Here is a 27,704-nt window from a genome sequence, read left to right on the forward strand (position 1 = left end):
CCTAAAAAACTTAAAATTCTCATCTCCAGTTCACCCTATCTGACTTTAATATTATTAATGTTTTTCTCTATTTTTTCTAAACTGGTTTGGGAATTGTATTGTGTTATCTTGACCTCAATATTGTTGGTACTGCTTGAACTTAATACACATCTCTCTGAGTAACTGCCTACTGCTTGTACCACAGCTACATGAACTTGAGCAGAGATGCTATAAGAACTGTGTTTTAATTAAAGGCCCACTTCCTGACACCAGTGATGTGTAGTTTTCATTGCCATGCAATTTAAGTAAAGATCTAAACCTTTGATCCTGCGATCCCTCTATGGATTTGGATACAGCTTGGATGTTTTTCACTGCTGTAAGGTTTTACAAATTTTGTTTTATTCTTCAATCTAAAAATTAATCGGGAGGGGTGTCCACGCCTATTAGAAATGGATCCAGTGTTTTCAGATCATGGCTCAGATGTAGTGAAGCCAAGCAAAAGTCTTGAAAACTCCATACTTGATAAGAATTAACAGAAGCTCCCCTCTTTGCTTACAGTCTAATTATGTTTTAGTTGACAGTACAGTAATGGATGCAAGCTAGAACATACTGAGGAAGATCATTGTGCAATTAGGTAAAAGAAATGTGCGTTGAATCTGTATCAAGAGAAGCTTTGCCCAAATTGTCAATTATAAACTGACACTGGTCTGTGTGCCCTGCAATCAGGAAAGACCCTGGACATGAACATTATTTCTCTTTGATCTATTTTATACCCTTTATTGCTGTTCCACTAGTTGTTGGTCACGCCTCTTTAGATCTTATTCTAGCATTCTCCAAGGTCATGGCATGTAATGAACTTCCATATGTAGTTCAGACAAACCTCTCCTAAGGTCCCTTCACCTAGAAGTCCCGTCAGATGCTCTCCACATCCCCTACAGTGATCACTGGAAGAGGAGCAGTTGAATACTTGAAACCCACTGGCCAAATACTTATAGCTAAAGGAGCTTGGGCCACAACTAATTGTTTCCACTTGTTCCTTCTTTAGCCCCGGTGGTGATGCACCTTAATGGCACAAATCCTCAGCCCCTTTCCATGAATTATGACAAGCAGTGCAATTCAAAGAAGTTCCGGAAAAGGCTAAATGTCTCTGCTTGTCAGATAGGTAGATTGTCAGATGCAGCTGAGATGTGGGCATGATCGCCAGTACAAAACACCACATTCAGCACCAAAGGGTTTAACATTCTCTGACTGGCTTCAACCCATAGTCATTTAGAGAAACTTTGTTATATGCTGAATAGCTTTATTAGATTTGGGGGTTCATCTCAGGTCTCGTTTAGTATGATTAGTAGCATTTCAGTCTGGAATAGCCCCATACATAATGGTTGAAACAATCAACCATCACTTAAAGGTGTCAGCCTCCCACATACTCCTTTTGCCACATATCTGAGGGATTCCACCACGTTAACTCTAAGATGTGAGGTGGAGTCCATGGAGCTGGGGACTCCACAACACCTACTGCCTGCCAACTGTAGCTCTTCCCATAGCCAGGTAGTAGTGGAAGAGGTCTCACTTGAAAAAAGGTTTGAAGTTCATCTTGCTTCTTTCTTGAATGGTACTGCATGGTTGCTACTCCTCACAAACCAGTTCTTCAGACTGTGGCAGCTTTCTGTCAGGAAGATCACACTCAAACTGGGGAAGGCTCCTCCCATTCATGGGTTCTACTTCTGTTTCTACCCAGGTGACCAAGTCCTATTTGCCTGCTAGCTCCAGGTCACACAGGTGATTAAAGAGCTTTACAGGAACCTACGGGTGCTCTGCCTTCTTCGATCCATTCAGCGCTCCTCCATACCTATTGACTTCTCTCTCTAAATGCTAGTAATGACACCGTAGCCAGCCATTAAATTATAATAGTTTGAAAATATTTCCTAAAGCAAGATTTGTAGACTAAAGCCTTAAAAATTCAGTATTTATAAGCTGAATTAGGATAAAGAAGGGATCGCGGGCTGAGTTCACATTTGACTCTAAATGGCTCGTTTGGTGCTATGTCTGGTCTTAACTGGTCTGCAGTTGCTTAAAGTATCTTTTAATCATTGTTTTCATTCATTCTTTTAAATACCCCTCACTCTAAATATTGCTAGATTTTCTGCTGCTGGGCCCTCTCCTCTTCGTGAAGTTTAAGAACATCTGATACACAGTACAAGTACAGGTTTTTCTGGTGTACATGCCCATCGTTACATCCACCTTTACTCTAGTAGCTAGATGATTAGCAGAATCTGAGCTAGAGGTAGAATATTTTGCCCACCTATACTACATAAAAGGAGAGCATATACACTTGCTTGGACAGTAGAACAAATGTACAGTGCCTCGTTTATGTAGATGTATATTATTTCTTTAGAAACCTCTGTTCCTAAACAAACACTGTCCTATTTTAGACCCATTCAAGTAAAAGGTGGTATGACAGCTAGTACCAAACATCCATTGCCTATCAAATTGATTTTGCAGGGAACAAAACATTGCAAATATTTTAAATTAGCATTAAACAAAAAAAGATCTTTTTCAAGCTTACATGTGGTCTTTTGTCACTATACCTGTGAAAGATGGGACGTGAGTGATGGTTGAGAAGATGTGTTCTGAAGAAACAGAATGGGAATGTTTCTCTGGTTACAGAGCTGTACAAAATGGCTTCCTTTCAAAGATGCATCATGTGTGAGTTCTCCATTGTTAGCCACTATCCCAACAAGCTGACTAAGAAAGAAAATATAAAGAACCAACTTAAATGATCATGTGCTAATGGGTCACCACTTAAAAAAGCAATTTATGACATCTGGTGAACTGCATGTTAGTACTTGCAAATCAACTAAATGTTTGATTTTTATAACAAAAGCTCATATAAATGATGCACACCTTTAAGCGTCCCGATAGCAAATATGAAAGTGTGTTTTTTATAAATGGTATTATAGTTATGACGATGATTGGGAGCATCCTACTGATCCGCCAAAGCCCACTATGCCACCATCTCCTTGAAAGAGACAGTCAGGGGCAAATAAAATAAATCCAGAACTCACACCAACATAACATGCCTATAAGTCAGGCTGCCATTTTACTTTTGCCTAGGATGAACACATTGTTCCTGCCCTCCGTTCCTTCATAGCCAGGGTCACCTTTGAGCTGGACGGTAATAGCCTTAGGGCCACTTGGTAAGATAACAAATATTGGCAAAGACAATAGGTCTCACCTTTGAAAGGCATTAGCTGATCTTTTAGTTTTGCCACTGCATGTTGCCAATGCAGAACAGCATCATCAAATCAGACCAAAAAAACATATTGCAGATGTTGAAGAGTATTGGCAAGAAGAGCACAAAACAAGCCAAAATGGCCATCTAAAGTGTGATGACGGATATGAATGCACAACAGAAGGCACGAGTCATGATGCTGCAGTGGCCATTTCACTCCATGATTGAGGATGCCCATGTTGGAGTGGGGTATACGAAAGGGTAAACTGCAGCTTCCAGGCTGTTAGAACTGGGATTTCTGGTTGGCAGAGGTAAGCACCCTGTCCAAGCAGGAACCACCACTCTAGTCATGGTGAGCTAACCCAGACTAAAAGATAAGCTGTGCTTACCCTCTCGTAGCTTGGCACAGAGCAGTCAGGCGTATCTAAAGAGGCAACGTGTAAAGTATTTGTGAAACACACACACAGTAAAATACTCCACACAGGGTTAGAAAAATAGATATTTTTATGAGTGTATTAGAGACAGGCTGCAAGGCACATAGAGCAGTAAGAGCAGAGAAATGTCCACTTTCTAAAAGTTGCATTTCTAGAATAGTAATGTTAAATCCAACGTTACCAGTAAAGGGGATTTATCATTACCATTCCAAAGATATGAAACAAATGCAGCTACTCCTTCCTAATCAGGAATTACAGCTTAAAAGTGCATCAAGGAATTTCCAATGCTTGCCTCACAATGCTTGAATTTGAGAGCAATAGGCCTCACACTAGTGGAAAATTAATTGGGGTGTTAATCACTACCAGGGCATACAAAACTTACCAGTACATGTCCTACCTTTTACTTACACAGCACCCTGCCCTTACGGCTACCTAGGGTCTACCTTAGGAGTGACTTATGTGTGATAAAAGGGGAGTTTAAGGCTTGACCGGTGGTTTTAAATGCCACGTCGAAGTGGCCGTAAACTGCATACACAGGCCGTACTATGGCAGGCCTGAGACAGGTTTGAAAGGCTACTTGAATGGTTGGCACAATCAGTGATGCAGGCCTACTAGTAGCATTTAGATACAGACCCTGGGTATATTGTATACCACTTTACAAGGGACTTGCAAGCAAACTAAATATGTCAATTGTGTATACACCAATGCTACTATGATAGGGGATAAGCACATGCACTTTAGCACTGGTAAGCAGTGGTAAAGTGTTCTCAAAGTCCTACGGTCAACAAAAAAGAGGAGGTTCACAGACAAAATGTTTGGGGGAAGACCACAGTAAGGATGACAGGTCTAACACAGGCCTGGCAGGAAAGAAGAAGGGATGCAGATTGAGGTAGCAACTTAGAGTCACTATGTGACAGGGAGCAACGGCGAGCAGGGCATGCCAGGGGAGCTGGGTGGGCAGAGCAATGCAGGGTGACTTTGTGCACCCCTCTGGAATTCTAATCCAATCTAGTAGCTTCAGTTTCAACATAAACACAAATACAATTTGGATGTTAGGGAATATTTTAACAGAATACAAAACAGAACACAAATCGACCACAGTGAAATATGTGGTGGTAGGCAGTACACAGGACAAAATGGTTGCAAGATTCAGAACAAGCATTTGCAATGCAATAGGTCTCGCATTTCGAGAGTTTGAGCTGTTAGCATTGTAAACGACTATGCCTTTTATTTACGAGTTGGTTTTTAAAACATAAATAAAAGGCACCGCCATTTACAATGGCAATAGCTTAAACTCTTGCAAATGCGAGACCTATTGCATTGCAAATGCGTGTTTGTAGGTGCTATGTTGTATTATTTTGCATGTAGTTGACCCGTCCTAAGAGGGACCTTGAGGGACTTGTTTGCATAATGTTGTTTCTTTCTTGCAGGGCCCATGTCAAACTCATTTGCATATTGTTGATGCTTTCCTGTAGGGGTCTGGTATGACTCATTTACATATTTTTGATATTCCTTTAGGGGCCTGGTTGGACTCATTTACATATTCTTGAGAGTCTCTTGTAATGAGACGACTGAGCTAAAAATTAGGGAAAGCCCCTGAAGGTATCCCCAGCATTTGAGAAGCACATACACACCTTCGCATCTCCATCATGTGCAGAATTGGGCAGCAACTAACAGAACATCTCTGACATACATCATCACACCTGATGGTGTGCCAGATGAGCATTCATCACCCCAGCGGTCAGTCTGTGTGTGGTATGAATCAGTCCCCTGCTATGCCAATACCTTGATCTCGAAGTGTGGGAGTTTTACAAAAGTCATACAAAGCCAAGTGGCATTAATGCAAGTTAAACAAAGAGCTGCTACAGTGAGAATGAAAACACTTGGAGGTCTGCTTGTCGGATAGATGGGAGGATAAGTCTAAAGCTGGGACTTAGGCAAACTTTTCATTAAGATAATAAAAAAGCAACATGCAGGAATTACTGAAAACCGTGACTTGAAGAAAAGGTTCCCAACCTCTTTTTCCTTCTTTCATTTAGTTGCTTCCCTGTGAAATGGATCAAAAAAAGAACAAGCCCGCAAGTGGTGCGCGCGAACGCCACAGCGAGACATCTGGTTAAAATTATCACGCCCTTGTCTGGGTACGATAATTGAAACCACATGGCGGCCATGCGGGTAAGCGACACCAATAGGCCATGGTCGGAGCTCTGTCTTTGTTAAAAAGACGCACGCAAAGGCCAATAGTGTGGGCCAAAACAAAAAGCACACGCACAAGCGTGTGCGAATCCTAGGTTAGTTTTGAAACCCCCTACATGAAGTATCTCGCTGCGCACTGCAACACTGGGCGCGAGACTTAAAAACTAGCAAACACTTCTTTGTTTAAGAGGTATATTTCTTTCCTGTGTATTAAGACTGAGTTCTTATACAAAAGCACAGGAAGAGGGGATAGGTTTCTCCAGCATTTATCTCAAATAAAGATGATAACACTAGTATCAGCCCCGAAACAGCAACCATACAGGATTCCAACCGTCAGTTCCCCGCTCCACATTCTATTCTCTCACATCATACTCCAAATTCCACCCTTAACCTTCCACATCCCTCATAGATTTTTAGATTCCACATATTCAACATGTAACACATTGCACATACACATAACATAACTACCCCTCCGCACTGGTTTCTTGTTCAGCAGGATAGGATCCTTATCCTGCAAGTAGGAAAGAGAATATCTTGGTCTAATAAGCAGAATAACATGGCAAATTACTTGCGTAGTTTCAGCTCAGAGTGGATAGTAGGGAATACAGGGGTATTTACCAGCGGCAGCCGGCACGGATCAGAGGTAGGACAGGGGCAGTACGATGGGTGCAGTGGGGGTATGCAAATATAAACAAGCATTTACAAGGCAATGGCCCCGGCATTATTAAAGGTAGAGCTATTGGCATTGCTCATGACTTTTCTTTTAATTTATTTAATTTTTTAAAATCATAAATAAATGGCATTGTCATTTACATTGCCAATAGCTTAATCGTTAAATAAATGGCTTTGTCATTTACAATGCCAATAGGGGCGGGTTCAAACGCCCTAAGAAACATTAACAGATTATTACTCCTATTTCCTATGCCTAGTTTCTTCTTTTCCTCAATTGTACAAATGGAGCTCGAGATTCCCCCCCCTGCCCCCCCCCCCCCACACACACTCACACACCCCACAAACGAGGCTCATCTTTCACTCTCCTCCTTATGCATTTATGCTATTAGGACTTATTTCTCGAGTGCGCACTGGGTCGGCACATTAGTAATGTTTGTCATGTTATTCACAAAACATTGAAATAAAGTGGGAGAAAAAAGAAACGTGCTCGTGTAACCTGAAAGCCGGTTAACTAACTAAGAGAGCTGGTGTGCACGAAACAAACAGAGAAAGAAGGAAGGAGAGAGAAGAAAGTAAGTAGGGTGAGAAAGCAGGACAAAGACTGAGGAAAGCCACAGAGAAAAGGAAGAGCGGAGGGAATTGGGGAAGCTAGCAGAGTAATGCAGGAGATGGGAAGGGGAAAAGAAGACAAAAGGAGGAAGCGGAAGTTAAAACAGGACCGGTTTATATTTGTTGCATCACACGTACAAAAGCAGACGCTCACTCTGTGCTCTGGGCACAATGTTGAATGTATGTCGGTCTAATTCGGCCATCTGAGTGAGTCATACACAATTATAGCGCGCCCTGTCACCCCCAGGCTCCCCCCGTACCTACGGATATGCTCCGAAGTGAAGGACAGACACAGGAAGTGAAGGATAGACACAGTTACCTAAGCCAGATTTTGGTTTTTACTGAGGTGATGCACGGCAAAGAGAATACAGGGCTATGAATCTCATTCATGTAGAACGGTTCCCTATGAAAGTCATACAGAGCACTTCAAGAGAAACTGGGAGTCGTGCTGTGAATACACACTGCGGGACTCGCGGGGGGGGGGGGGGGGGGGGGGGGGAACAATACCACGAACCGTGAGCAAGCCGTAACCCAAGTCTCTCGGGACACAAGGGAGGGACAGGTGTTCGGACAGTACTTTCATCACTTATGTTAAACAGCTCAGGTACAGAAAGGCATTCTGCAGAAGAGAAAACTGAGGGCACTGCATAGGAGCCCTGAGGCGAGAGGGAGCTGAGCCAGGAGTGGAGGAGGTAGGCAGGGGGCAATGTATGTTGGCAGAGCGCCGGATACCAGCTGCTACCCGCACTCCAGTCTAGCGCCCCCCCTCCCCGACGCTGAGATCCTGTGCGGGCGGGTGCAATTGAAACCACAGTGATGTTAAGCAACGCTCCTCCTCCTGAGGTAACAAGAGATGAATGTGTAGGTAAACGCACTGTTCAAAAGAGGTGTTTGTACAAGTGGGAATGTATACTGAATCAATTGCGGCACATGGGTACACACTAATCCCGCTTTCAAATATTGTTTGGACTCTCGTGCTCCTCTAAAGCAGCTCAGAAAACGAGGTTAGCTCCTGAACCGATGTATCCATATTTATAATCATGCACTGGGAGGTGTCGATAATTCTGGCCGTTTTTCACAAAATAAAGGAACCAGGTCCGCGACCAACACGGCTGAAGGTGGCCCAGCAGAGGAGACAGCCCAGGAAGGCAAGCAGAATTCCTGCTGGTGTGAGGCAAGGCGGAGCAGGAATTCCTGAGGGACGGCGAGCAAGTGGTGAGCCCAGCTGATCCGTCCGACAGCCTGTGGAGTACCTGGAGAACCGGTCAGCACCGGAACCACGACCAGCACACTGAGAGCGACGCGGGTGCACTGGGGTGATGGTGCGAGTCCCCACTGCTGTTTGGGGTGGGTTTGCGGGCACGTAGAAGGAGAGCTTCCTGCCCCGCGGTGTTAAAGGGGGGAGAAGCCCTTCTCTCTCGCGTGTGCCTCCAGCTGCTACAGAGTAAGAACCGGGACCCAGACTCACCTCAAGGTTGATTCACTGCTCCGGCCCGGCCCTCTTGGGACAAAGGGAGGTACTGCAGGGTGTATCTTTAAGTATTCCGGCAGCCTCCTTCACCGATGCAGGGGGTCAAAAGCGGGCTCGTCTGCTGTCCGTGTGTGCTCTGCTGGGGGGGGGGGGGTGGCACTTTGCAGGGGTCAGGGGCAAGGGGCGATGCCCATGCTTGCTGTAAACACTGGCAATACAATAAGAGGAATATTTTTAAAAATCTGAATGCCGGGGATGGCAGCCAACTGCATGGGACGGGAGAAGAGAGGCAGGACGGGGCGGAAGAGACCAATCGTAGACGGCAAAGGAGAGGAAACAGAGGGCGAGGAAGATAGACAGAGGAGGAGAGGAAGGAGAGAAGGATGAGTTGTAGGAAGAATTCTAGAGGACCGGAAGAATAGGAAGGGAGAAGAAGACAGGAAAGCAACGGCTCAAGACCAAGACGACCCTCACCGGCAGACGATAAAAAACAAAATGGCGGCCGCAAAGCTCCGCAAATTTCGGATTCGGGGGCGTGTTTGGCCGTCCCCAAAAGGGGCAGGGCTTAAAAGTGGAAAGAGCAGAACCAACACGCCCCCGAACGAGACGGGGCTTGTTTCGAGTGACGCCTCCCTCCTCCAATGGCTGGTCTCTGTTTAGGAAGCCAGCCAATGGAGGACAGAGGCGGGTTCAAGCCTCGTTTACTCTACACACTGAACAACAATAATTCTCTGACTTCCGGCTGGCAAGCCAGCCGTCGGTCCGAGACCTAAAAAATGACATAACATTTTTTAAACGTACTTTCTCGCCACGTCTCTCCTTTGTAGTCTTCCCTCGCTCGGCCACAGGAAGCACACCCAGGCTCCCAGTCAGTCAATCAATCACAACGCTGCCTTAGCAGCATTATGATTGGTCTGAGCACCATGTTTCGGCGCTCAGATGCTGACTGGATGCCTAGGCATGTTCTCCTCATAGGCTGTAATGCAGCCTGCATGGAGAACATGCAAAGTGCGTAAGACTGTTTTGGGCGGCCCGAGAGGGCTGTCCAAACAGTCATTGCGCACTTTAGGTGGGTGCTACCACTCCCCCCCCCTGCTCCTGCCCCCTCACGCAAAGCTGTGGGTGGAAGTAGGAGAAAATAAAGTTATCATACCACAAGTTATTATCATTTTATATTCTCTGTGTTTCACTGCAAAAAAACAGTAAAGGCGATGTTCCTCTGCCTTAGCAGAGGAGCCGCTACTGGTATTTACGCTGTGGGCTTGGGGGAATCTTGACAGGCTATGCAGGGAGGATACACACTATTTCACTTACATGACTGGATTAAAAGGGAGCGAAAGCATGTTTTAAATTTGAAGTACATTTTGGGAAAAAGTTGAGGTTTAAGTAGTTGCAAAGGAAGAAGTTTTATTAAGCAAGATCTCTACACCATTTTTTTTAGGCACATCTAAGTAAACAAAATTCAGGGGTACAATACACAGTATAGTTTTATCCTTCATAGGAGACAACAACCTAAAAGGTTAACAAGCGATAAGGGGCAGTACAGAAAGGCATGTTGATCAGAAATTGGATCCATGGATACTGTAATGGGGCAGGAAACACTTGAGCTACTCTTTGCTTTGAAAGGCCAACTGCATCAATTTTTTTGCCTAGAAGAAGAGAGGAGAAATCAAAGTTTTAAAGCTGATCAGTTGACACTAGTATTAATAACACAAGGGTAGGCTGTCCATTAGAAACTCACTGGCTACACTACCATTTCTAATTTATAGGGACTAAGGTGTTAATGGAGCAATCATTTCCTCTCAGGTTGTCCTAGTATTGAGGGAACTGCTGCGGAGGTAAGGAAAATAGTCTGTTCGGGTTTTCCACCTAATGCCGAAGGACAGTTTGGACAGCCTCTCCTCCAATGAATCAACTGGCCACAGCTGAAACAGGAGGTGTTTTTGGCATAGTAAACCTATCCCCTTATGTTCCTTGGCCCTTCCACCTCCCTTTTCCCAGATGCACTATTGTCCCGTTCACACTGCCAGTTGGAGGCTAGTGGGTGACAAAGCTAGGGACGAAGATCATGACCTTTAAACCTTACCCTCACCCAGGTACTGACACAAGAGAAACAAAGTTGTGATATCATCTAGTACGGGGTAACTGTCCTCTTCAGTTGAGCTTACAAAGGGATCCCTTCTACTAGCTCTCTCTTTCTCTTTGTGCTCTGCTATCGTTTGTCTGAGGGTGTCATGTGTAACAGAAAGACCATGTGCCTGTTCGTGCTGATCACTAGTTTCAGGGCAAGGAGGTGGTACTCGCACAATAGAATGAGATAGTAAATAAGGTGTTGCAGTGTCAGCTTCTTGTTGTGATGTTGCTCACTATGCAGCCTACTCAATTAACTGCCCTGGTCCTGCCTGCACTAATCCACCTGTGCATTCACTAGTGCACCATCTTTATTTGGTTGGAGAGCTAAGGTGAACAAGTATATGAGATCCTCACTATTATCCTTCTGGGTCTCATCAACAGCAACCTGGGTGAAAAGACCAGGCGATAAAGGTCCTGAATCTAGCCTAATTTTTCATGCTAATAGCCTACTATTTTAGTTTTTCCTGAGACTCGAAGGTTACTTGTTTGAGATTATTGTCGGAGTCTAAGGGCTTCGCTGCAACTATTTAAGAATGCCTTCTATCGGTCAGAGGAAACTTTGATTTTAGAATTCTCTAATTTCAACATAAAATGAGCAATTTCAACCAAGTTGAATGTTATTGACCAAGCATTTAAATAGCTAAAGCTGTGGGAGTTCCCTTATTTGGAACCATAAAGTATTGCAGTTTTGATCCCCATTTTAACCTGGCTTAACATCAATAGAAGTAAGCTGCCTGTCAACCAACAACTATTCATGCTGGAGAGGGAGGATGGGCATTCTGCATCAGGCAAAAGAGAATATGTAGTCTGCCAGCTAATAACAGCTGATGCTTCTAGAGAGAGTACCTGGGGGAGAATGTTAGCATTGACAGCATTCCATCCATCATTTGTTTGCTGTAACACTTTTCGCCCTAAGTAGGATGGGTATGCCCAGACGTGGGTCCCTTGCTCACTGTGCCACTGGATTCAAGCTAGCCTGACTGAAGAAGGGTGACATACCCTGAAACCGGTCCCAGGATGCTTGTTTCCGGTCCAGGGAGGACCTGGCCTGGCAGTTCAGTCTGGACTGTTCCCATGGGGCACAGGGTCAAGACTGATTAGCATATGACTGGGTCCAAACTGGGGTGGCGTAGTGGGCAAAAGAATGATGGATTTAACATAGATCTTTTGACTGGTGGAGAATGTTTGCATTGTCAGCATTCCGTTCATCATTTCTTTGCTGGAGCACGTATCATCTAGAACAGCTTGCTGCAAAAGTATCTTACAAATACAGCCTCAGAAGCATGACCTTATAGCATATTAACAGGTGCTATAAATAACATTAACCCCCACATACAAATCCACCTCAACTGTATTTAAAGACTACCATCAAGAAATCTGTAGTTGAGGCTAATGATCAAGGGTCTTCGAAAATGCCACCCCTTGGAGTCTTCAAGTCGGTTTTGTGAACTTTCTGCAATTCTAGGTGTGGTTAGGAGGAGACATCAGAAAGTGTCTGAATCCATTTTTCAAGGCGACTGGTTGCTTCCATTAAATCCTTTCTATATACCAAAGAAACAACCACACAGGCTATTCAGTTCCATTCGTATACATCAGTGCATGCCACTTCCATGCCAAGTGTTCCATTCCCCTTAACTTGCCATTGAGGCTACAGACTGTCTCTGGCAACTTTGAGCCTTACTGAGAATTGCCACACTTCTTATTACGTTGGAGAAGTGGAGAAGTGTGGCTCACTGGTGAGAGGAGGCAGACCTGGAAGCAGAGGTCAGCCCGGGACCAGGGTTCAATTCCCGGCTCGGCGGGGTCTTGAGTCCTAAAATGTCCATGGACTAGACAATTCTAGCTCCGGTGCCTACTCGATTCACGGGTTCACACTCTGCGACTCTGGGCAATAGCTTGCTTAATCTCCACAACGGCCCCTCGCGGCGGGATGCCTGGCTTTCACCTTGCGGAACTCTTCATAGGGCAACTGAGTGAATAACCAAGGAAAACTCTGTTGCAAACATTTACCAACACTAAGTCACCTGCCACCGTCTTTAATGGTCTGATATAAAGAGTCCATCTCTCCCAATACTATTTTACAAAAATGTACTTTTCCAGATCGTAGCCTTTCTATTAGTACTAATATCATGGCCCACCAATACACTCTAGAAGAAGCCATGCCCACTCAACATAATATTGTTTTTAATTGTATGCAATCTTGCATAATACCATTCCCTCTTGCTGAGCGTGCTAGGATTGATAACGTGCACATTTAGCATATTGTTAAACATATATGAGAGACTACTATACCAGTGCAGCATGAGCAGATGAAGAGGTAGATATGGAACTGTTATATAGGGTTATATAGCAGTAATATAAGAGACTCGCTTCCTCTTTGTGAGTCGCAAAGAAATGTATCTAAGGCTTGTGACCTCAACTGCAGTTGCAAACTACTGAAAATCATGTGGTGCTCATGCTTTGGAAGCACTTATTCAGCAATTTGATGCCTAAGTCACTCGTGACAATGGGGTTCTAGGCCAACAAAAGTGGCTGACTTCTGATCCTGAAAGTACTGAAAAATAAGTACGCCCCTTCGGAAAGGATAGTGGAATTTCCTGAAATTAGGTTGCAAAATGCAGACTAGTGCCACATTATTGTATCAACAAGTGTCCTGGCCTGGGACCAGGTCCCTCTGCCTTCTTCCTGTGCTTAACAAGGACAGGTTGTTCTGTGGTAAAGAACCCTTTCAAATCTGCAGCACATGATTGAGATCAGCAAGGACAGGCCTTAGGTGAATTCCTCACAGAAATTACAACAATTTACTTGATAGGTGCTTTCTAGACAAGTGGCAAAAAATTGGGGAGAAGACACAATCAACTGTCTAACGCAGCAGATGTATGCTTCAAAGCATTTGACACAAAAAAGACAGACAGCTGCTGGATGTGATGAAACAATGGCAAGAACCACTCACTGTAGAGAGAAAACGCGGACTAAGAATCAAAGCCAATGTCAATGACAAAAAGAATGTGCAATTTCTCAGAAGAACAAAATGCTTTTATAAGACGTTTCCAAGCCGAAACCAGCAAGCAGAAAACAGAACTGAGGTGGCAGCTGAAAGTGATTGTAGGAAAATGGGTTTTTGGTTAAGGGGCGAGAGGTGATGATCCTTCACAAGCAACAACCATAGTCCAAGTCAGGGCGAACAACAAAAGCCACTAAATTAACCTTTGCTTAACCCTCTGGTAGCATGGCATCAAAGCAGTCAGGCTTAACTTAGAGACATTGAATAAAGTATTTATGCAGCACACAAACAGCAATATAGTGTAAACAAAAACACCTGAGATATCCCACACAAATTAAAAAAAAAACTGGGTAGAATGTAATAAATAAAAGGATACCAAAACGACAAACACCGAATTTGTAGAACCGGAGATATGCAATTTTAAAGGTTAACGTAAAAATAATGCCAAGAAGCAGAAAGCACTAACTGCGAGTGTCTGGTTGGGCTAGACCGGGACAAAGTCCCAAATTCAGGCCAACCGCGAAGGCGTGCAGGCCGGATATAGGAACCAGGTTTGCACCTTGAAACCTTATTCATATGGAATTTCTTGAGTAGATTTTCCAGTGTGGGATCCTCTGGGGTTTTCTGTCATTTGCATTTAGGACTCTCGTCTTTAAAGACTCAAATAGCCCTGATCCATCAATTGGTCCATTTGATATAAAAACCGCCAACAATGTACAAAATCCAATTGAGCTACAGCGGGGATAAATTTGTCTATTTTAGTTCCTTTGCATTGTATCTAGTTCAGTTTTCGGTAAATAATCACATGGTATCATAAGAATCTAGGGTGCATCAAAAGAAGACAGACACTGAAAATGAAGGGAAAACAAGTTTCTAATCGACTTCAAGAAAAGTGAAAAATTAGGGATTAAAAAAAGCTCAGCTCACATCACCAGATTAAATGTCATTAATAATTTACAAGGAACAGAAATACTGGACAAGCACAAATGAGTGTCCATAGGTTTAATCATACTTTACTAGAACATATAATTCTATGAGTTTGAGCTTCCCCGCAAGTATTCTGTTTGATGCCTATCCCTGTCCATTAAACACAATGAGCAGCACAATTTAAATTCCCCCAATCTGCTATCTTGCACCTTCCGTTGACCCCATTCTGCACTAAACCCCATGCATGTGCCTGGCTGCTGAGAGCATTTGTGACCTTTGAGTCTGCGCAGGTTTACGCCCCACCCTCTCAGTCTCTGTCCCTCCCTGTATAATTTTAACAGAGTTGCAACAATTCCCCATCCCCAGGAGTAGACAGCAGCTCACACACGGGCAGCCAAAGTCTTTGGGTGGTGGTTCTATCTCAGGACATGCACGCTCCTGCACCAATGGAGAGACCCCTCTATCTAATATAGAGTTCACCTCCTCTCCCTGCCAAAATGGGAAAAAGCTGCTTTATGGAGGCTACGGAGGGCAGATGAAAGATCTCCCATGAAGCTTTGGCTCAGTGTCTACAGCTCCGCACAGTTCTAAGAAAAGCTTACATGTAGTGGTTCCGCCTTGAAGCAGTCACCTTTGAGAAAAAAACAGCAGAAGGCAGCATACAGAATGAAACAGCTTGACTGATGAACTAGATTGTGATGGTATCCCCTCATTTAAGATGGCAGCCATGTGATCACATTTACGTGGCCGCCAACTTACATGAAGGGATTCCCAACACAATAGCAAGGGATTTATCAGTCATCGGATTCCATTAAATTAGCCCATCGTTTTTGGTCTATTCTGCGTTCGACTAGTTGCACAAGTAGCCCTTTTCCTTGCAGCATCCCACAGGAACAGTGAGGGATTTCAGTGCTGTTTGAGCACTCTGCTGCAGTGCCCCACCAGCAGCTCATTAACCGCAAGACAGACTTCCTAGTGAAAAAACTACTGTAAAAAGTAAAAACTACACAAAATGCTGTAAATCATCACAATCTGTACTCCAAAAGCTTGTGGCGAGAACGTATTCAAAACGTGTGGGCAAACGGTTTATTAGCTGAACTGGCAGGTTTTATCAATTATGTAGAGCCAAAGGGTCCCTGCGGCTGCGATCAACGATCTCCGCAGGATACCCTTCATTTTGTATTATTATGCCCTTTTTATTTAGTGCCCAGGCGCCTGTATCTAATAAACTTGTTGAAGAAAATGAAATTTAGGCATGCTAAGGTTGCCCTTTTACACTTACAAATGGCGCAAGATCCTCTGACACTGCTTTCCATCACAAGTTTTTTTAGGTTAGCACTCAAATTAAGAGAGACAAGAGGATCTGTGGAAAGGAGTGGGGGTTAGATAAGGGAGCAATTAATTGTAATGAATACTTCTGTGCCCTTTTTCTCTTTTAATTTCCCAATTTCTATAGATGACAAGAATATGTGTATTATTAGCATTCTTTTAATTGTACTTTTATGGTGTTTTTTATAATGCCGAATAAAGAAATTTACCATTGTGTGGGCAAAAGGAGGTACCCAAGCGTTTGTTTTTGGCTCCATCACTTGAGTACTCACACATCTTGTCCGGGGCGTTTTGGTCAAGCCACCCCAGACTTATTGTTACTGCACTGGCTGCCAGTTAAAGAGAATTATTTTCAAATCTTGCTATTTATTGTGTAAGACGCTTTCCTATTTCTCAGAACATATCTAGATATGAACTAAATGGGCCTGGAGATCAAAAAGTGTCGAAATATTGGTTATTCTAAACTTTTTTTGTGACACTTATGGTAGCCAGCTGTTTAAACGGCCGCCACGAAGCACTCGAAAACCATGGCCGTTTTCATTCGTTCCCATTCATCTTTGCTGCATTTTAGAATGCACATTGAAAGTAAAGACAGGATGGTATTTGACGTCCGCAAATTTCAAGCAAATGTTCCCAGGAATGAGGTATGCTTGATAAAGGAAGTGCCATTTAGACGGGGACACTGTTCAACATCTGGTGAACTTGCCCTAGAATACAAACCTACTGGAAGACGTTAGTGGAAGCAAAAAAATTAACAGAGGTTTTTGAATCACCAGTGAACAAATTGTGTCATTCCGGGCCTTCGCCCAGACAAGTGGGAGGATATAAACTTTAGGGAATGCATTTTTTTAGTTATTTACTTTTTGCCCAAATGGACCTAGAAAGGCAATGGAAACCGGGCACTAGCCCTATGCATATGTGAAGTTTTGGGAGTCCAAGAGAGTCTTACAAAACCGCCTGGCACCTGAGTGCTTGGAATCCTCTGTTCCTCTAAATGGGCAAAGGTATCAGAGATTGTCCACCCAGCCTGAGGGCTTCGCATTTATTTGACTGAAGAATCACAAACATCTAATAGAAGTGAAAACAACTCCACGTGGGAAGGATGAGACTAAACTCACAACTGAAAGAAATATGGTTAGGCAATCCAAATGTATCATGTGTGTACGGCCCTTTGTTGATTTGGATGAAGAACACAGTAAATCACTTCGAAGCCCTATTATTTGCCACTCTCGTAAACTCCTTATCCCTTTTTTGTCCTCCTCTTACCCCTCTATCTATTCCACTCATTTACAGCCTATTTGGCATAATAAACAACTTAAGATCCGTAATCGTTCCATATTCTGGAAGACTTGGCATTCCAAAGGCCTACGATGGATTTCTCAACTTCATTCTCATAATCAACCTCTCCCCTTTCCTGATCTTCAATCCCAATTCTCCTTACCTTCTTCTTTTCGTTCACAGTATAATTTGCTTTGTCCCATTCTTGTTCAATATCTTCAATCCTTACCTATTACTAACGATATCCCTAATATATCTCAACCTGTAGCCTCTGCATTATATCACTCTGCCTCCGCTTTTTTTCTCTATAAATCCTTCCAATTTTCATTAGACAGAACCAAAACTAAGATCGAGTTAGCCTGGGAAAAAGATTTTTCACTGGATTGGTCAGTTCCCTTTAGGGACAAGATATGGTCGAAGCTTCCTAAAACCTCTAGGGCTGGCAACACTACACAAACCCTTTTTTCCATTTATAATCAGATTTTATATACTGCCTTGATTTTATCGACTTTTTCATCAGACACTCCCTATACTTGCTGGTCTTGCTCATGCCCTATTGCTGATTTTAAACATATGCTATTTGAATGCCCTCCTATATTCCAGTTTTGGAAACTTGTTTGGTCCCAAATTCAATTTATTTTCAAAATTCACATTCCCTTCTCCATTACTCACATCTTTCTGGGTTCTCTCTCCCCTATCTACCCTCAACCTCCAAAACACTACATGCTCATAGACCTTTTGATAGCTATTGCCGTTCATCACATCACTTCCAATTGGAAACAGGCCAATAACGCCACCTTTCGCTCTTGGTGGAATGCGGTTTGTTTTCATCACCGTCTTGACACTAATTATGTTTCTACCATTTCCCTGGCAATCAAAAGAGATCTCCTTTGGGCAATTACTTATCTTTAGTTGCTTCCTCGACCCATACTTCTCACACTAGATCAGATGAGGGTCAGAAACCACCTTGATTCTACCAATGCCTTTTACCATTTTCTCTAGCTGATTACCAAATATCTTTTGATTGGATATTGTATAATTTCTTCATTTTTAGGTATTGTTATGCTTACGATGTTTTTACTATATGCATAGCTTGATTGAATGTCTCTTTTCTTTCAAATATGCTGTGTATTTTCTTTATCATTTTATATTATTATTGTATAACCTGTAAGGTTTTACCATTTACCGGTTTCTTCATTTTCTGTTTCTTTTTGTTTCTTCAATAAACTCAAACTTAAAAAAAAAAGAACACAGTAAAAGGCGGAAAGAGGGGTTGCAGTTGGAGGAATTCGGTTTCAGAATATACATCCAAATGAGGAAAGATCTATAGCCAGGGTTATACTGCTTTAGTACAGTATTTCTAATTGAACAACCCATGAAAACAATAAAAAGTTGTTAAAACAATAAAAGCAACAGCTCCGGGGTCTGCTGCGTAATAGCACTGGAAATTGTGAAGCAGCTTTGAGCACCTAAGACAACCAACATGGAGGTTTGGCAGGTCATTTAAAAGTAGTAGACAAACAACTAAACAGATAACCTTCACTCACAAGGCTCTGGGAAAAGCGACTTTAATGGCCCAAGAAACATGAACTTTGATGATGTTGCACAATGAAGCACATACTTAACTTACACATACTAACTAGTCGGTAGCGCATGGCTCATGTGCGATCCAGTACAGCCTCTGCTTTGCTACAAAGACTCTCTAAAATATGTACCGAACAGTTTTCCTGAGTCACAAAATTGTGGAAGGCAAACTTACTTTAATCTTACCCTTCTAAATGTGAAAATCCTGTTACCAATGATGTTCCATATTCCGCTTTGAACTCCTGGAATTTGCTGCCATCTACCAGACGACTCAGAATCTATAAAACATAGATTACTTTCATAATTTTCAGAAAAAACGTAAGCATTTAGAATAATTTGTTTTAATTTGCTGTCTTCCAACAGTGATCAGAGTGATGCAATACAATTATGTATGCTATTGTTTGAAAATACCATTAAGGACCCAGACTCATGATAAGGTGAATTCCATTGCTCTCATGATCTTCTAAACCTCTATGGATTATCTTCTCTTTACATAGACCCAAGTCTACGGAAGCAGAGAAATCGTTTACCATTCTTAGTCAAGCAATTTATAGCAGCACTCTTGTGGAGGGCTTCCCTTAGAAGCTAATATGTGTCAATGCCAGATATTCAAATCCAATTATTCACTGCATTAATGCAACAGAAGAGTAGATTCCTTTTCCACCCTGGTGATGCCTCACAGGAAAGTGTGCTCTTCCATGGTCTGACAGATCAGCTGAGAGCCTGCACTATGTTCTCTGCTATTTCTTTCTAAGTAACAGGAAGCCAAGCCCTCAAGGAGGAAATGTTAAAGTGAGGTGTAATGGCGAACCGGAAGACATTAAATGAAGACTAATCGGGGAAAGTGGAAGTAGGAGAGGCTGCCAAGGGAGGATGAAGGAACTGCCAATTTAACTGTATTGAAAGGGAAGGTAAAGAGTGGTGAAAATAAAAAAATGCTAAGATGCTTCTTATTAACAATGTGTGATGGAATGGGAAGTAGTTCAAGACTGTCAGGAGAGAGAGCAGAGCAGCACTTACTGTGAGGCTCCCCTCTGAGGAAGGAGACTGGACAAAACAAGACTCAATGATCATCATGATCAAATTACAGATGAAATCCATAGCTTAACCGAACTAGAAAGAAACCCAGAATGTGGCTCCCAATCGCTCAAAGTGTTGGAAAACCAATTTCAAGACCCTTACTTTACATACGGATTCCAGCCTTAAAGGAACACAATCCTTTTTTTTTTTTTTTTTTTCCAAATTATAAACGTTTATTCATGTTACAACAGTCACATAACTAAAAAGCATACATTAATGCTGTTGTGCACTGTTTAACCTCACAGATGCAGAACATGGTGAGTCCGGGGACAATGATGTCCAGGAAATACAGCTCAGCAGCGCCTCTGAACCTGATAACACACCAGCTTTGAATAGCATCCAATCACGTGTCCCACAATCACGTAGGACACCTGTCCAAAGTTTGGTACCATATCCCACAGATGATGAGGCTGATGTGGCACCTCATGTCAGCAACACACGAAGTACTACCGCCACATGTAGATCATCCTTCAACCGGAGAGGCAATTCAAGGTTGACAAGGAGACGACGCAGAGCACGAAGGCCTCAGCAGGTGGAACAGTTGAATGATGTCTGGGGTGGCTTGGAGGGACAGATGCTGCGGTCACATCGCCTTAAAAGTAATTTTGTGTGATCTCCATTCTGCGTCTGCGTCCTTCTGCTGCGTCAGATCCTTGTTGGGCACGTTGGTGGAGGATTGGCTGGTTTTCATCCTCAGAGTCACTGTCAGAAAGGTCAATTTCCAGGCCTCCCTTTGTCGCTATGTTGTGCAGCATGCAACATGCTGCCCCAATTTTGCAGCATTGCTCTGGGTGGTATTTCATTGCTCCTCCTGTCTTATGTAGGCGTCTGAATCTGCTCTTTAGTAGACCAAATGTTCTCTCTATCACATTCCTCGTTGAGATATGCGCTGCATTGTATCTTCTTTGGCCGGCTGTTGCAGGATTGAGATATGGTGTCATGAGGTAATTGCGCAAGGCGTATGCGCTGTCGCCTTGTTCCAGGGGTGAGAGGCGTCAGCTGTTAAATAATACAAGCAGCTTAGTTCCCTTCCTCATAAAAGGCCTTTGTATTCACTTAATGACTTCCGCTTTCTAGGCTACAGGGACCGCCACCACCAAGGGCGATTGAAAGATTCCACGATCCTGGTTCATGCACAAGGCTACTGCTTGGAGAAGTTGTCAGTGCCGCCCTGCACAGCAAAAGCTGTCTGGACACCACATCCTCTCAAAGGTGACAGAAGGGAGCACGAAATACACTGCAGCCATGTTCTTGAAGTCACTACACCTTTTGACAAATCTAAGAAACAGGACATTGGTGCCAGGTGGGCTGCATGGCTCGAAGCCTTCGATGACTTCAGAGATGCACGTGTGTTTGCGACTTGTCCTGATGAAACTGTGTCATATATTAAACTACATCCGTGTAGTCCTAGGGGGCAGAAGGTAGCTCTAATCAATGATTTGTATAACTGGGCGGATGATACTTCTGAATTTTGTCACATTTGTAATGTGTTTGTTGCAATCCCTGTTCCATGAGGAGTAGTCATTGTTGGACAGTCGCTCTGTAAAGTGCAGGTGATCTCCATTTTCCAACATCCAAAGTCAGAGTCCAGTTTTTGCAATGGCTGCATTGCTTCAAGCCTGCTGGCTCCTCTTGCATCATCAGGTACCTGTCATCTTCTTCTCTGACTGTTGGGCAAGGGTGTGTTTTGGATCATCACGCTCCTCTGCCAGGTGATCTAATTGAGAGGATCGTTTGTTTGCTTGCCTGTACGTCATCGTCACGCATGGCTCCTGCCCAATCCCCTTCCCCGGTCCAAGTTTAACGTGCCTTGTTTTGTGCGTGGGCACGTCGTGAAGACGCTGAGGCGCACGTTTTCATTTTGAGGCCTGCGTAAAATAACCGTCGCAGATGAGTCATGCGTGCTGGCCAAGGAACACAATCCTTAATGTTAGAAAATTACACTTCTTTTATCAATTCTTGAATTTAATTATTGACAATACTATAATACATGTTCCTCTGATGAACAGACAGACACCAAGAAATGATGTACAAAGGGGGCATTTTCTGTTAAGCAATGGGTTTGATTCTTGTGCTGAAGATAGCTGGCATTCTTTTTCTATACTGCCTGCTAAAACAAAGATCTGTCTGCAAAACACCATCCAACACAGACTACAATCATGGTAACAACTAGTGTAATATTCAAAGTGATAGCCTTTTTCCTCATGTTGCAATGTTTTCATATTAATTGTATCTTCAAACCATTTCCATGGGAATCCCATAATATTAAAAGCACCTAAGCCACATAAAGACCCGTTAGATTATAAAGGGTACCATCCATCATGCATGGATAAGACAGAAGCTAAAATATTGGGGAAAATAATGGCCAAAAACTAATACACAAAGACAGAGAGAGCTTAACCCGCATAATAGACTGACTCGTTCATTTAATGGTTGGAAGTGTTGATGTCGAAGAAGACCCAGTAGTGGCCTATTTAGATGCTGAGAAGGCATCTGACACTTTTTGTGGGATATTACTTTAAGGCATTTAGATAAATTTACTAGACAGGTACGGCCAACAGCCAGGTTGAGGATAAACACAATAATTTTAGAGCAGTGCACTTGGAGAGGAGAACCAAATCAAGGATGCCCTTGGTAACTACTGCTTTTTGAGCTAGCCACTGAACCAGGAGCTTGTCTGCTCAGAAGGACTCTTATGGGGTGAGGTATAAAACAGTAAGACCATGCTATTATATACGAGATGGTGATGGAAACTCTGGAATGATTAAGCACTTATCTGGGTTGAAGATCAATCCTGAGAAATCACTACTGATCTTGCTGGGTACAAGCCATTCACTACTGAATACAGAAAACTGGAATGTGGCACTGAGATCGGGAGGTGAAGTCTACCAGTACCCGAGCATTCAGGCAGCATGTACAGAAAAAAAGAGCAAGAGTTTAACAAGTCCAAACTTGTGTCGGACCTTTGGAAATTGGTGAATTTGGAATAATGAGCCACCGTTGCTGGCTCGCAGAGCAGCACCACTGAAAGTGGCTGTACTACTGGTACCTTAATTTGTGTCAGTGCTTCAATAATCGAAATCTCAGACTAATGAGGAAGAAACTGGACAGACTAATGAACACTCTACTATGAGTTTGAAGGTGCAGCTGGTTGAAAGTGACACAGCAACGGTGGGACAAAGATAATGATTTAGAGAAGTGTGAAAAATCACCATGAATATGCATCCTTAAGCATTATTGGCGGTTGACTAACCAAGGATTCTGCTCTAGATAGGGCTCTCTTCTTTGAGTCAGGGCTAACAAGAGATCTTCATAAGCAGCTGTCTGGCACAGAACATAGGCATGACTCCTGCAAGGTCCTGTTACAGTTGACAAGTATAGAAAAGGACAATGAGGACATCTGTTACAATAACACTGTACAACAAACAGGCCCCATTTGGTCTTTTCAAAATTTTACACAAGAAGAAAGGGACATATATATGTCTATATGGGGGATGGAGAGCTACGAAGAGTAGAGAGACAATAGATGTATGACTTTTCAGGAGGCTAGCAATACTTTGAAAGTGGGCTGCCGCCAATATTTGCAATTTGGTAGATTCTTATAGTAGGCACCTCGTCCCATCAGCAACAGATAAATCTAATACATCAACTGCACATCTAAGTCTGCAATCATCAAGAGAGGCCGCAACCACACTTTTTAGTGTTGTTTAGGGAAGATGCACCCAAAGAACCCTGCTTGTGAAGGATAAATGGGACATGATTTTGGACTAGTAAAACTGAGTGTAGACTGGGACAAAGCTCTTGAACATGTCAAAAAATCATACAATATTGGAGAGCTATTACAAAAAGATAAACACTACACAAAAGGTTGTTAAGATGGAACACAATAGATGCCTGCTGGGCATATCACTCTACCAGACTAAGGTGAAAAAAACACCACATGTTCACTATTGGAAGCAAAATACTGGTCACTCGTATGCTGGATGGAAACAGACCCATCCTCAATAGCAGAATGTAACCAAGGTGTAGGAGAGTGAGCATTGATAGAGGAAAAATGCATTAGATTGACCTGTTCAGAATAAAAAAAAAAAAAAATCTTTCTATTGGAATGGAGAACATTCACAGGGAACTGTCATACCCAACAGACACAATACTAGCACAAGCATGTGTAACTGTATAGGATATAAGAATGGACTCAATATTACTTATTACTAACTGGAGAAGATATGTTAGACAACAAAACTAACACTAGGGGCCGGGGCACAATGGGCATTTGCACCCTTTCTTAGAACCTCAGTGCTTGTGAGTCGTCTGCACCAATGGGAAGGCTGCAGGTTCATTCACGAAGGGACGATCCCACATTTGCATGGGGGCGTGTCAATGCAAATGTGGGAACACTTTCAAGGTGCCTGTGCCGTATTACAGAAGTGGGTGCAGAGGCAAGAAACTTGGCAGGAAGAGCACTGACTGTAAGCCACTTAATAGGTGATGATAAACAGTCAATGCGCTTCCCAAGTGTGCTCCTTAGGCAGGGTTACGCAGGATTCCAGTGGCCCCTCAGGTATCCCCCAGCAAAGGAAGGTTCCCTCAAATGCTGAACCGGCCTGCCAAAGAATTATTGCACCGCTCTTGAAAGGGAGGCAGAGTCCACTATTTTCAGTGAAAGGCAGACAGAAGATTTGTGCTAATAGGGCAGGTCTGCGCCTAGCATACACAATTACAGACTAGGACAGTGTGACATTTGTGTAATACAACCCCCAAGGGTACAGTAATCAATCAATAAAACAAGTACACCGAAATCCAGGTATACTGCACAGTCATAGTGACTTGGTTCAAGATTGCCGCTAACTCTTCCACGTCACTGCAGACTGCTAGCCAAATGCAAACAGGTATAACTAATACATGATACTTCATATATGTAATGTTGTTGCAATGTTATACATTCTCTATATGAGATGCACTACCATAAAAATAATAGAAACAAGCATTTGCAATGCAATAGGTCTCGCATTAATTAAGTTTGAGCTATTGGCATTGCTAAATATTGCAACACCAATTGCAACAAAAGTCTATAAATTGTAGGCCACAAAAATGTGTATTTATTTTTGTAGCAATGGTGGAATGCTGCACTTTAGATGAATATGTTTAAAAGTAAAGTGCGCCACACTGCAATTGCTACAATAGTTAATTGTGGATGCGTTAACAATTAATGTGTGCACTGATGGCTGGTGGTGTGTGTGCCTGTAGAAATAGTGCACTGATGGCTGTGTGCCTGGTGGAAGTGTGCACTGCCGGCTGGTCGTGTGTGCGCCTAGTGGAAGCGTGCACTGACGGCTGGTGGTGTGTGCCTGGTGAAAGCATGCACTGACGGCTGGTGGCGTGTGTGTGCCTGGTGAAACTGTGTACGGACGTCTGGTGGTGTGTGCCTGGAAGGGTGCACTGGCGGCTGGTGGTGTTTGTGCCAGGTGAAAGCGTGCACTGACGGCTGGTGGTCTTTGTGCCCTGTGAAAGCGTGCACTGATGGTGTCTGTGCCTGGTGAAAGTGTGCACTGACGGCGTGGTTGTGTGTGTGGTTGTATTTGTGGTTGTGTGTGTGGTTGTAAGTGTGTGTGTGGTTGTAAGTGTGGTTGTGGTTGTGTTTGTGTGTGTGTTTGTGTGTGTGTGTGTCTGAATGTGTGTTTGAGTGTAGTTGTATTTGGTTGTGTATGTGGTGTTGAGTGTGTGGTTGTGTGTGTGGTGTGTGTGGTTGTGTGTGTGGCAGTGTTGTGTGTGTGGTTGTGTGTGCTGTTGTGTGTGGTTGTGTGTGTGTGGTTGTATGTGGCTGGGGGTGTGTGGGTGTTTGTGTGTGTGTGGTTGTGTGTGGTTGTGTGTGTGGTTTTATGTGTGTGGTTGTGTGTGGTTGTGTGTGGTTGTGTGTGGGGTTGTGTGTGTGGTTGTATGTGTGGTTGTGTGTGTGGTTGTGTGTGTGGTTGTGTGTGTGGTTGTAAATGTGTGTGGTTGTAAGTGTGGTTGTGGTTGTGTGTGTGGTTGGGTGGTTGTGTATGGTTGTGTGTGGTTGTGGTCGTGTGTGTGGTTGTGTGTGTGGTTGTGGGTGTGTGTGGTTGTGTGGCTGTTGTGTGTGGTTGTGTGGCTGTTGTGTGGGGCTGTGGTTGTGTGTGTGTGGATGTGTGTTTGTGTGGTGGTGTGTGTGTGGATGTGTGTGTGTGGTTGTGTGGTTGTGTGTGTGCTTGTGCGCTGGTGGTGTTTGTGCCAGGTGAAAGCGTGCACTGACGGCTGGTGGTCTTTGTGCCTTTTGAAAGCGTGCACTGACGACTGTTGGTGTTTGTGCCTGGTGAAAGTGTGCACTGACTGTGTGGTTGTGTGTGTGGTTGTGTGTGTGGTTGTATGTGTGGTTGTGTGTGTGGTTGTGGTTGTGTGTGTGGTTGTGTGTGTGGTTGCGTGTGGTTGTGTGTGTGTGTGGTGTGTGTAGTTGTGTGTGTGGTTGTGTGTGTGGTTGTATGTGTGTGGTTGTGTGTGTGGTTGTGTGTGTGTGGTTGTGTGTGTGTGGTTGTGTGTGTGTGGTTGTGTGGTTGTGGTTGTGTGTGTGGTTGTGTGTGTGGTGTGTGTGTGTGGTTGTGTGTGTGGTTGTGTGTGTGGTTGTGTGTGTGGTTGTGTGTGTGTGGTTGTGTGTGTGGCAGTGTTGTGTGTGTGGTTGTGTGTGCTGTTGTGTGTGGTTGTGTGTGGGGGGTTTTATGTGGCTGGGGGTGTGTGGGTGTTTGTGTGTGTGTGTGTGGTTGTGTGTGTGTGGTTGTGTGTGTGGTTGGGTGGTTGTGTATGTGGTTTTATGTGTGTGGTTGTGTGTGGGGTTGTGTGTGTGGTTGTATGTGTGGTTGTATGTGTGGTTGTGTGTGTGGTTGTGTGTGTGGTTGTAAGTGTGTGTGGTTGTAAGTGTGTGTGGTTGTAAGTGTGTGTGGTTGTAAGTGTGGTTGTGGGTGTGGGTGTGGTTGGGTGGTTGTGTGTGGTTGGGTGTGGTTGTGGTCGTGTGTGTGGTTGTGTGTGGTTGTGGGTGTGTGTGGTTGTGTGGCTGTTGTGTGGCTGTTGTGTGGCTGTTGTGTGTGGCTGTGGTTGTGTGTGTGTGGATGTGTGTGTGTGTGGTGGTGTGTGTGTGGATGTGTGTGTGTGGTTGTGTGGTTGTGTGTGTGCTTGTGCACTGGTGGTGTTTGTGCCAGGTGAAAGCGTGCACTGATGGCTGGTGGTCTTTGTGCCCTGTGAAAGCGTGCACTGACGACTGTTGGTGTTTGTGCCTGGTGAAAGTGTACACTGACTGTGTGGTTGTGTGTGTGGTCGTGTGTGTGGTTGTATGTGTGGTTGTGTGTGTGGTTGTGGTTGTGTGTGTGGTTGTGTGTGTGTGGTTGTGTGTGTGGTTGCGTGTGGTTGTGTGTGTGTGGTGTGTGTGTGGTGTGTGTAGTTGTGTGTGTGGTTATGTGTGTGGTTGTATGTGTGTGGTTGTGTGTGTGGTTGTGTGTGTGTGGTTGTGTGTGTGTGTGGTTGTGTGTGTGTGGTTGTGTGTGTGGTTGTGTGTGTGTGGTTGTGTGTGTGGTTGTGTGTGTGTGTGGTTGTGTGTGTGTGTGGTTGTGTGTGTGTGTGTGTGGTTGTGTGTGTGTGTGGGTGTGTGTGTGGGTGTGGTTGTGTGTGTGTGGTTGTGTGTGGGGTTGGGTGGTTGTGTGTGTGGTTGTGTGTGGTTGTGTGTGTGGTTGTGTGTGTGGTTGTATGTGTGGTTGTATGTGTGGTTGTATG

The 27,704-nt window shown here is 43.8% G+C and overlaps 1 protein-coding gene across 2 annotated transcripts in view; it reads right to left on the reverse strand.

Annotated features, from left to right (window-relative positions):
* Positions 1–27,704, reverse strand: part of LOC144798032 (methylcrotonoyl-CoA carboxylase beta chain, mitochondrial-like) — a 438,830-nt gene that overhangs the window by 64,426 nt on the left and 346,700 nt on the right. For both annotated transcript variants that reach the window (XM_078668818.1, XM_078668816.1), the window contains exons 7-8: positions 19,035–19,126; positions 2,568–2,724 (exon numbers count right to left, since the gene is read on the reverse strand). In XM_078668818.1, the coding sequence (XP_078524944.1) occupies positions 2,568–2,724; positions 19,035–19,126 (249 nt within the window). The remainder of the gene's footprint in view (positions 1–2,567; positions 2,725–19,034; positions 19,127–27,704) is intronic.

Source organism: Lissotriton helveticus, chromosome 1_2, assembly GCF_964261635.1.
Source record: "Lissotriton helveticus chromosome 1_2, aLisHel1.1, whole genome shotgun sequence".
NCBI lineage: Eukaryota > Metazoa > Chordata > Amphibia > Caudata > Salamandridae > Lissotriton > Lissotriton helveticus.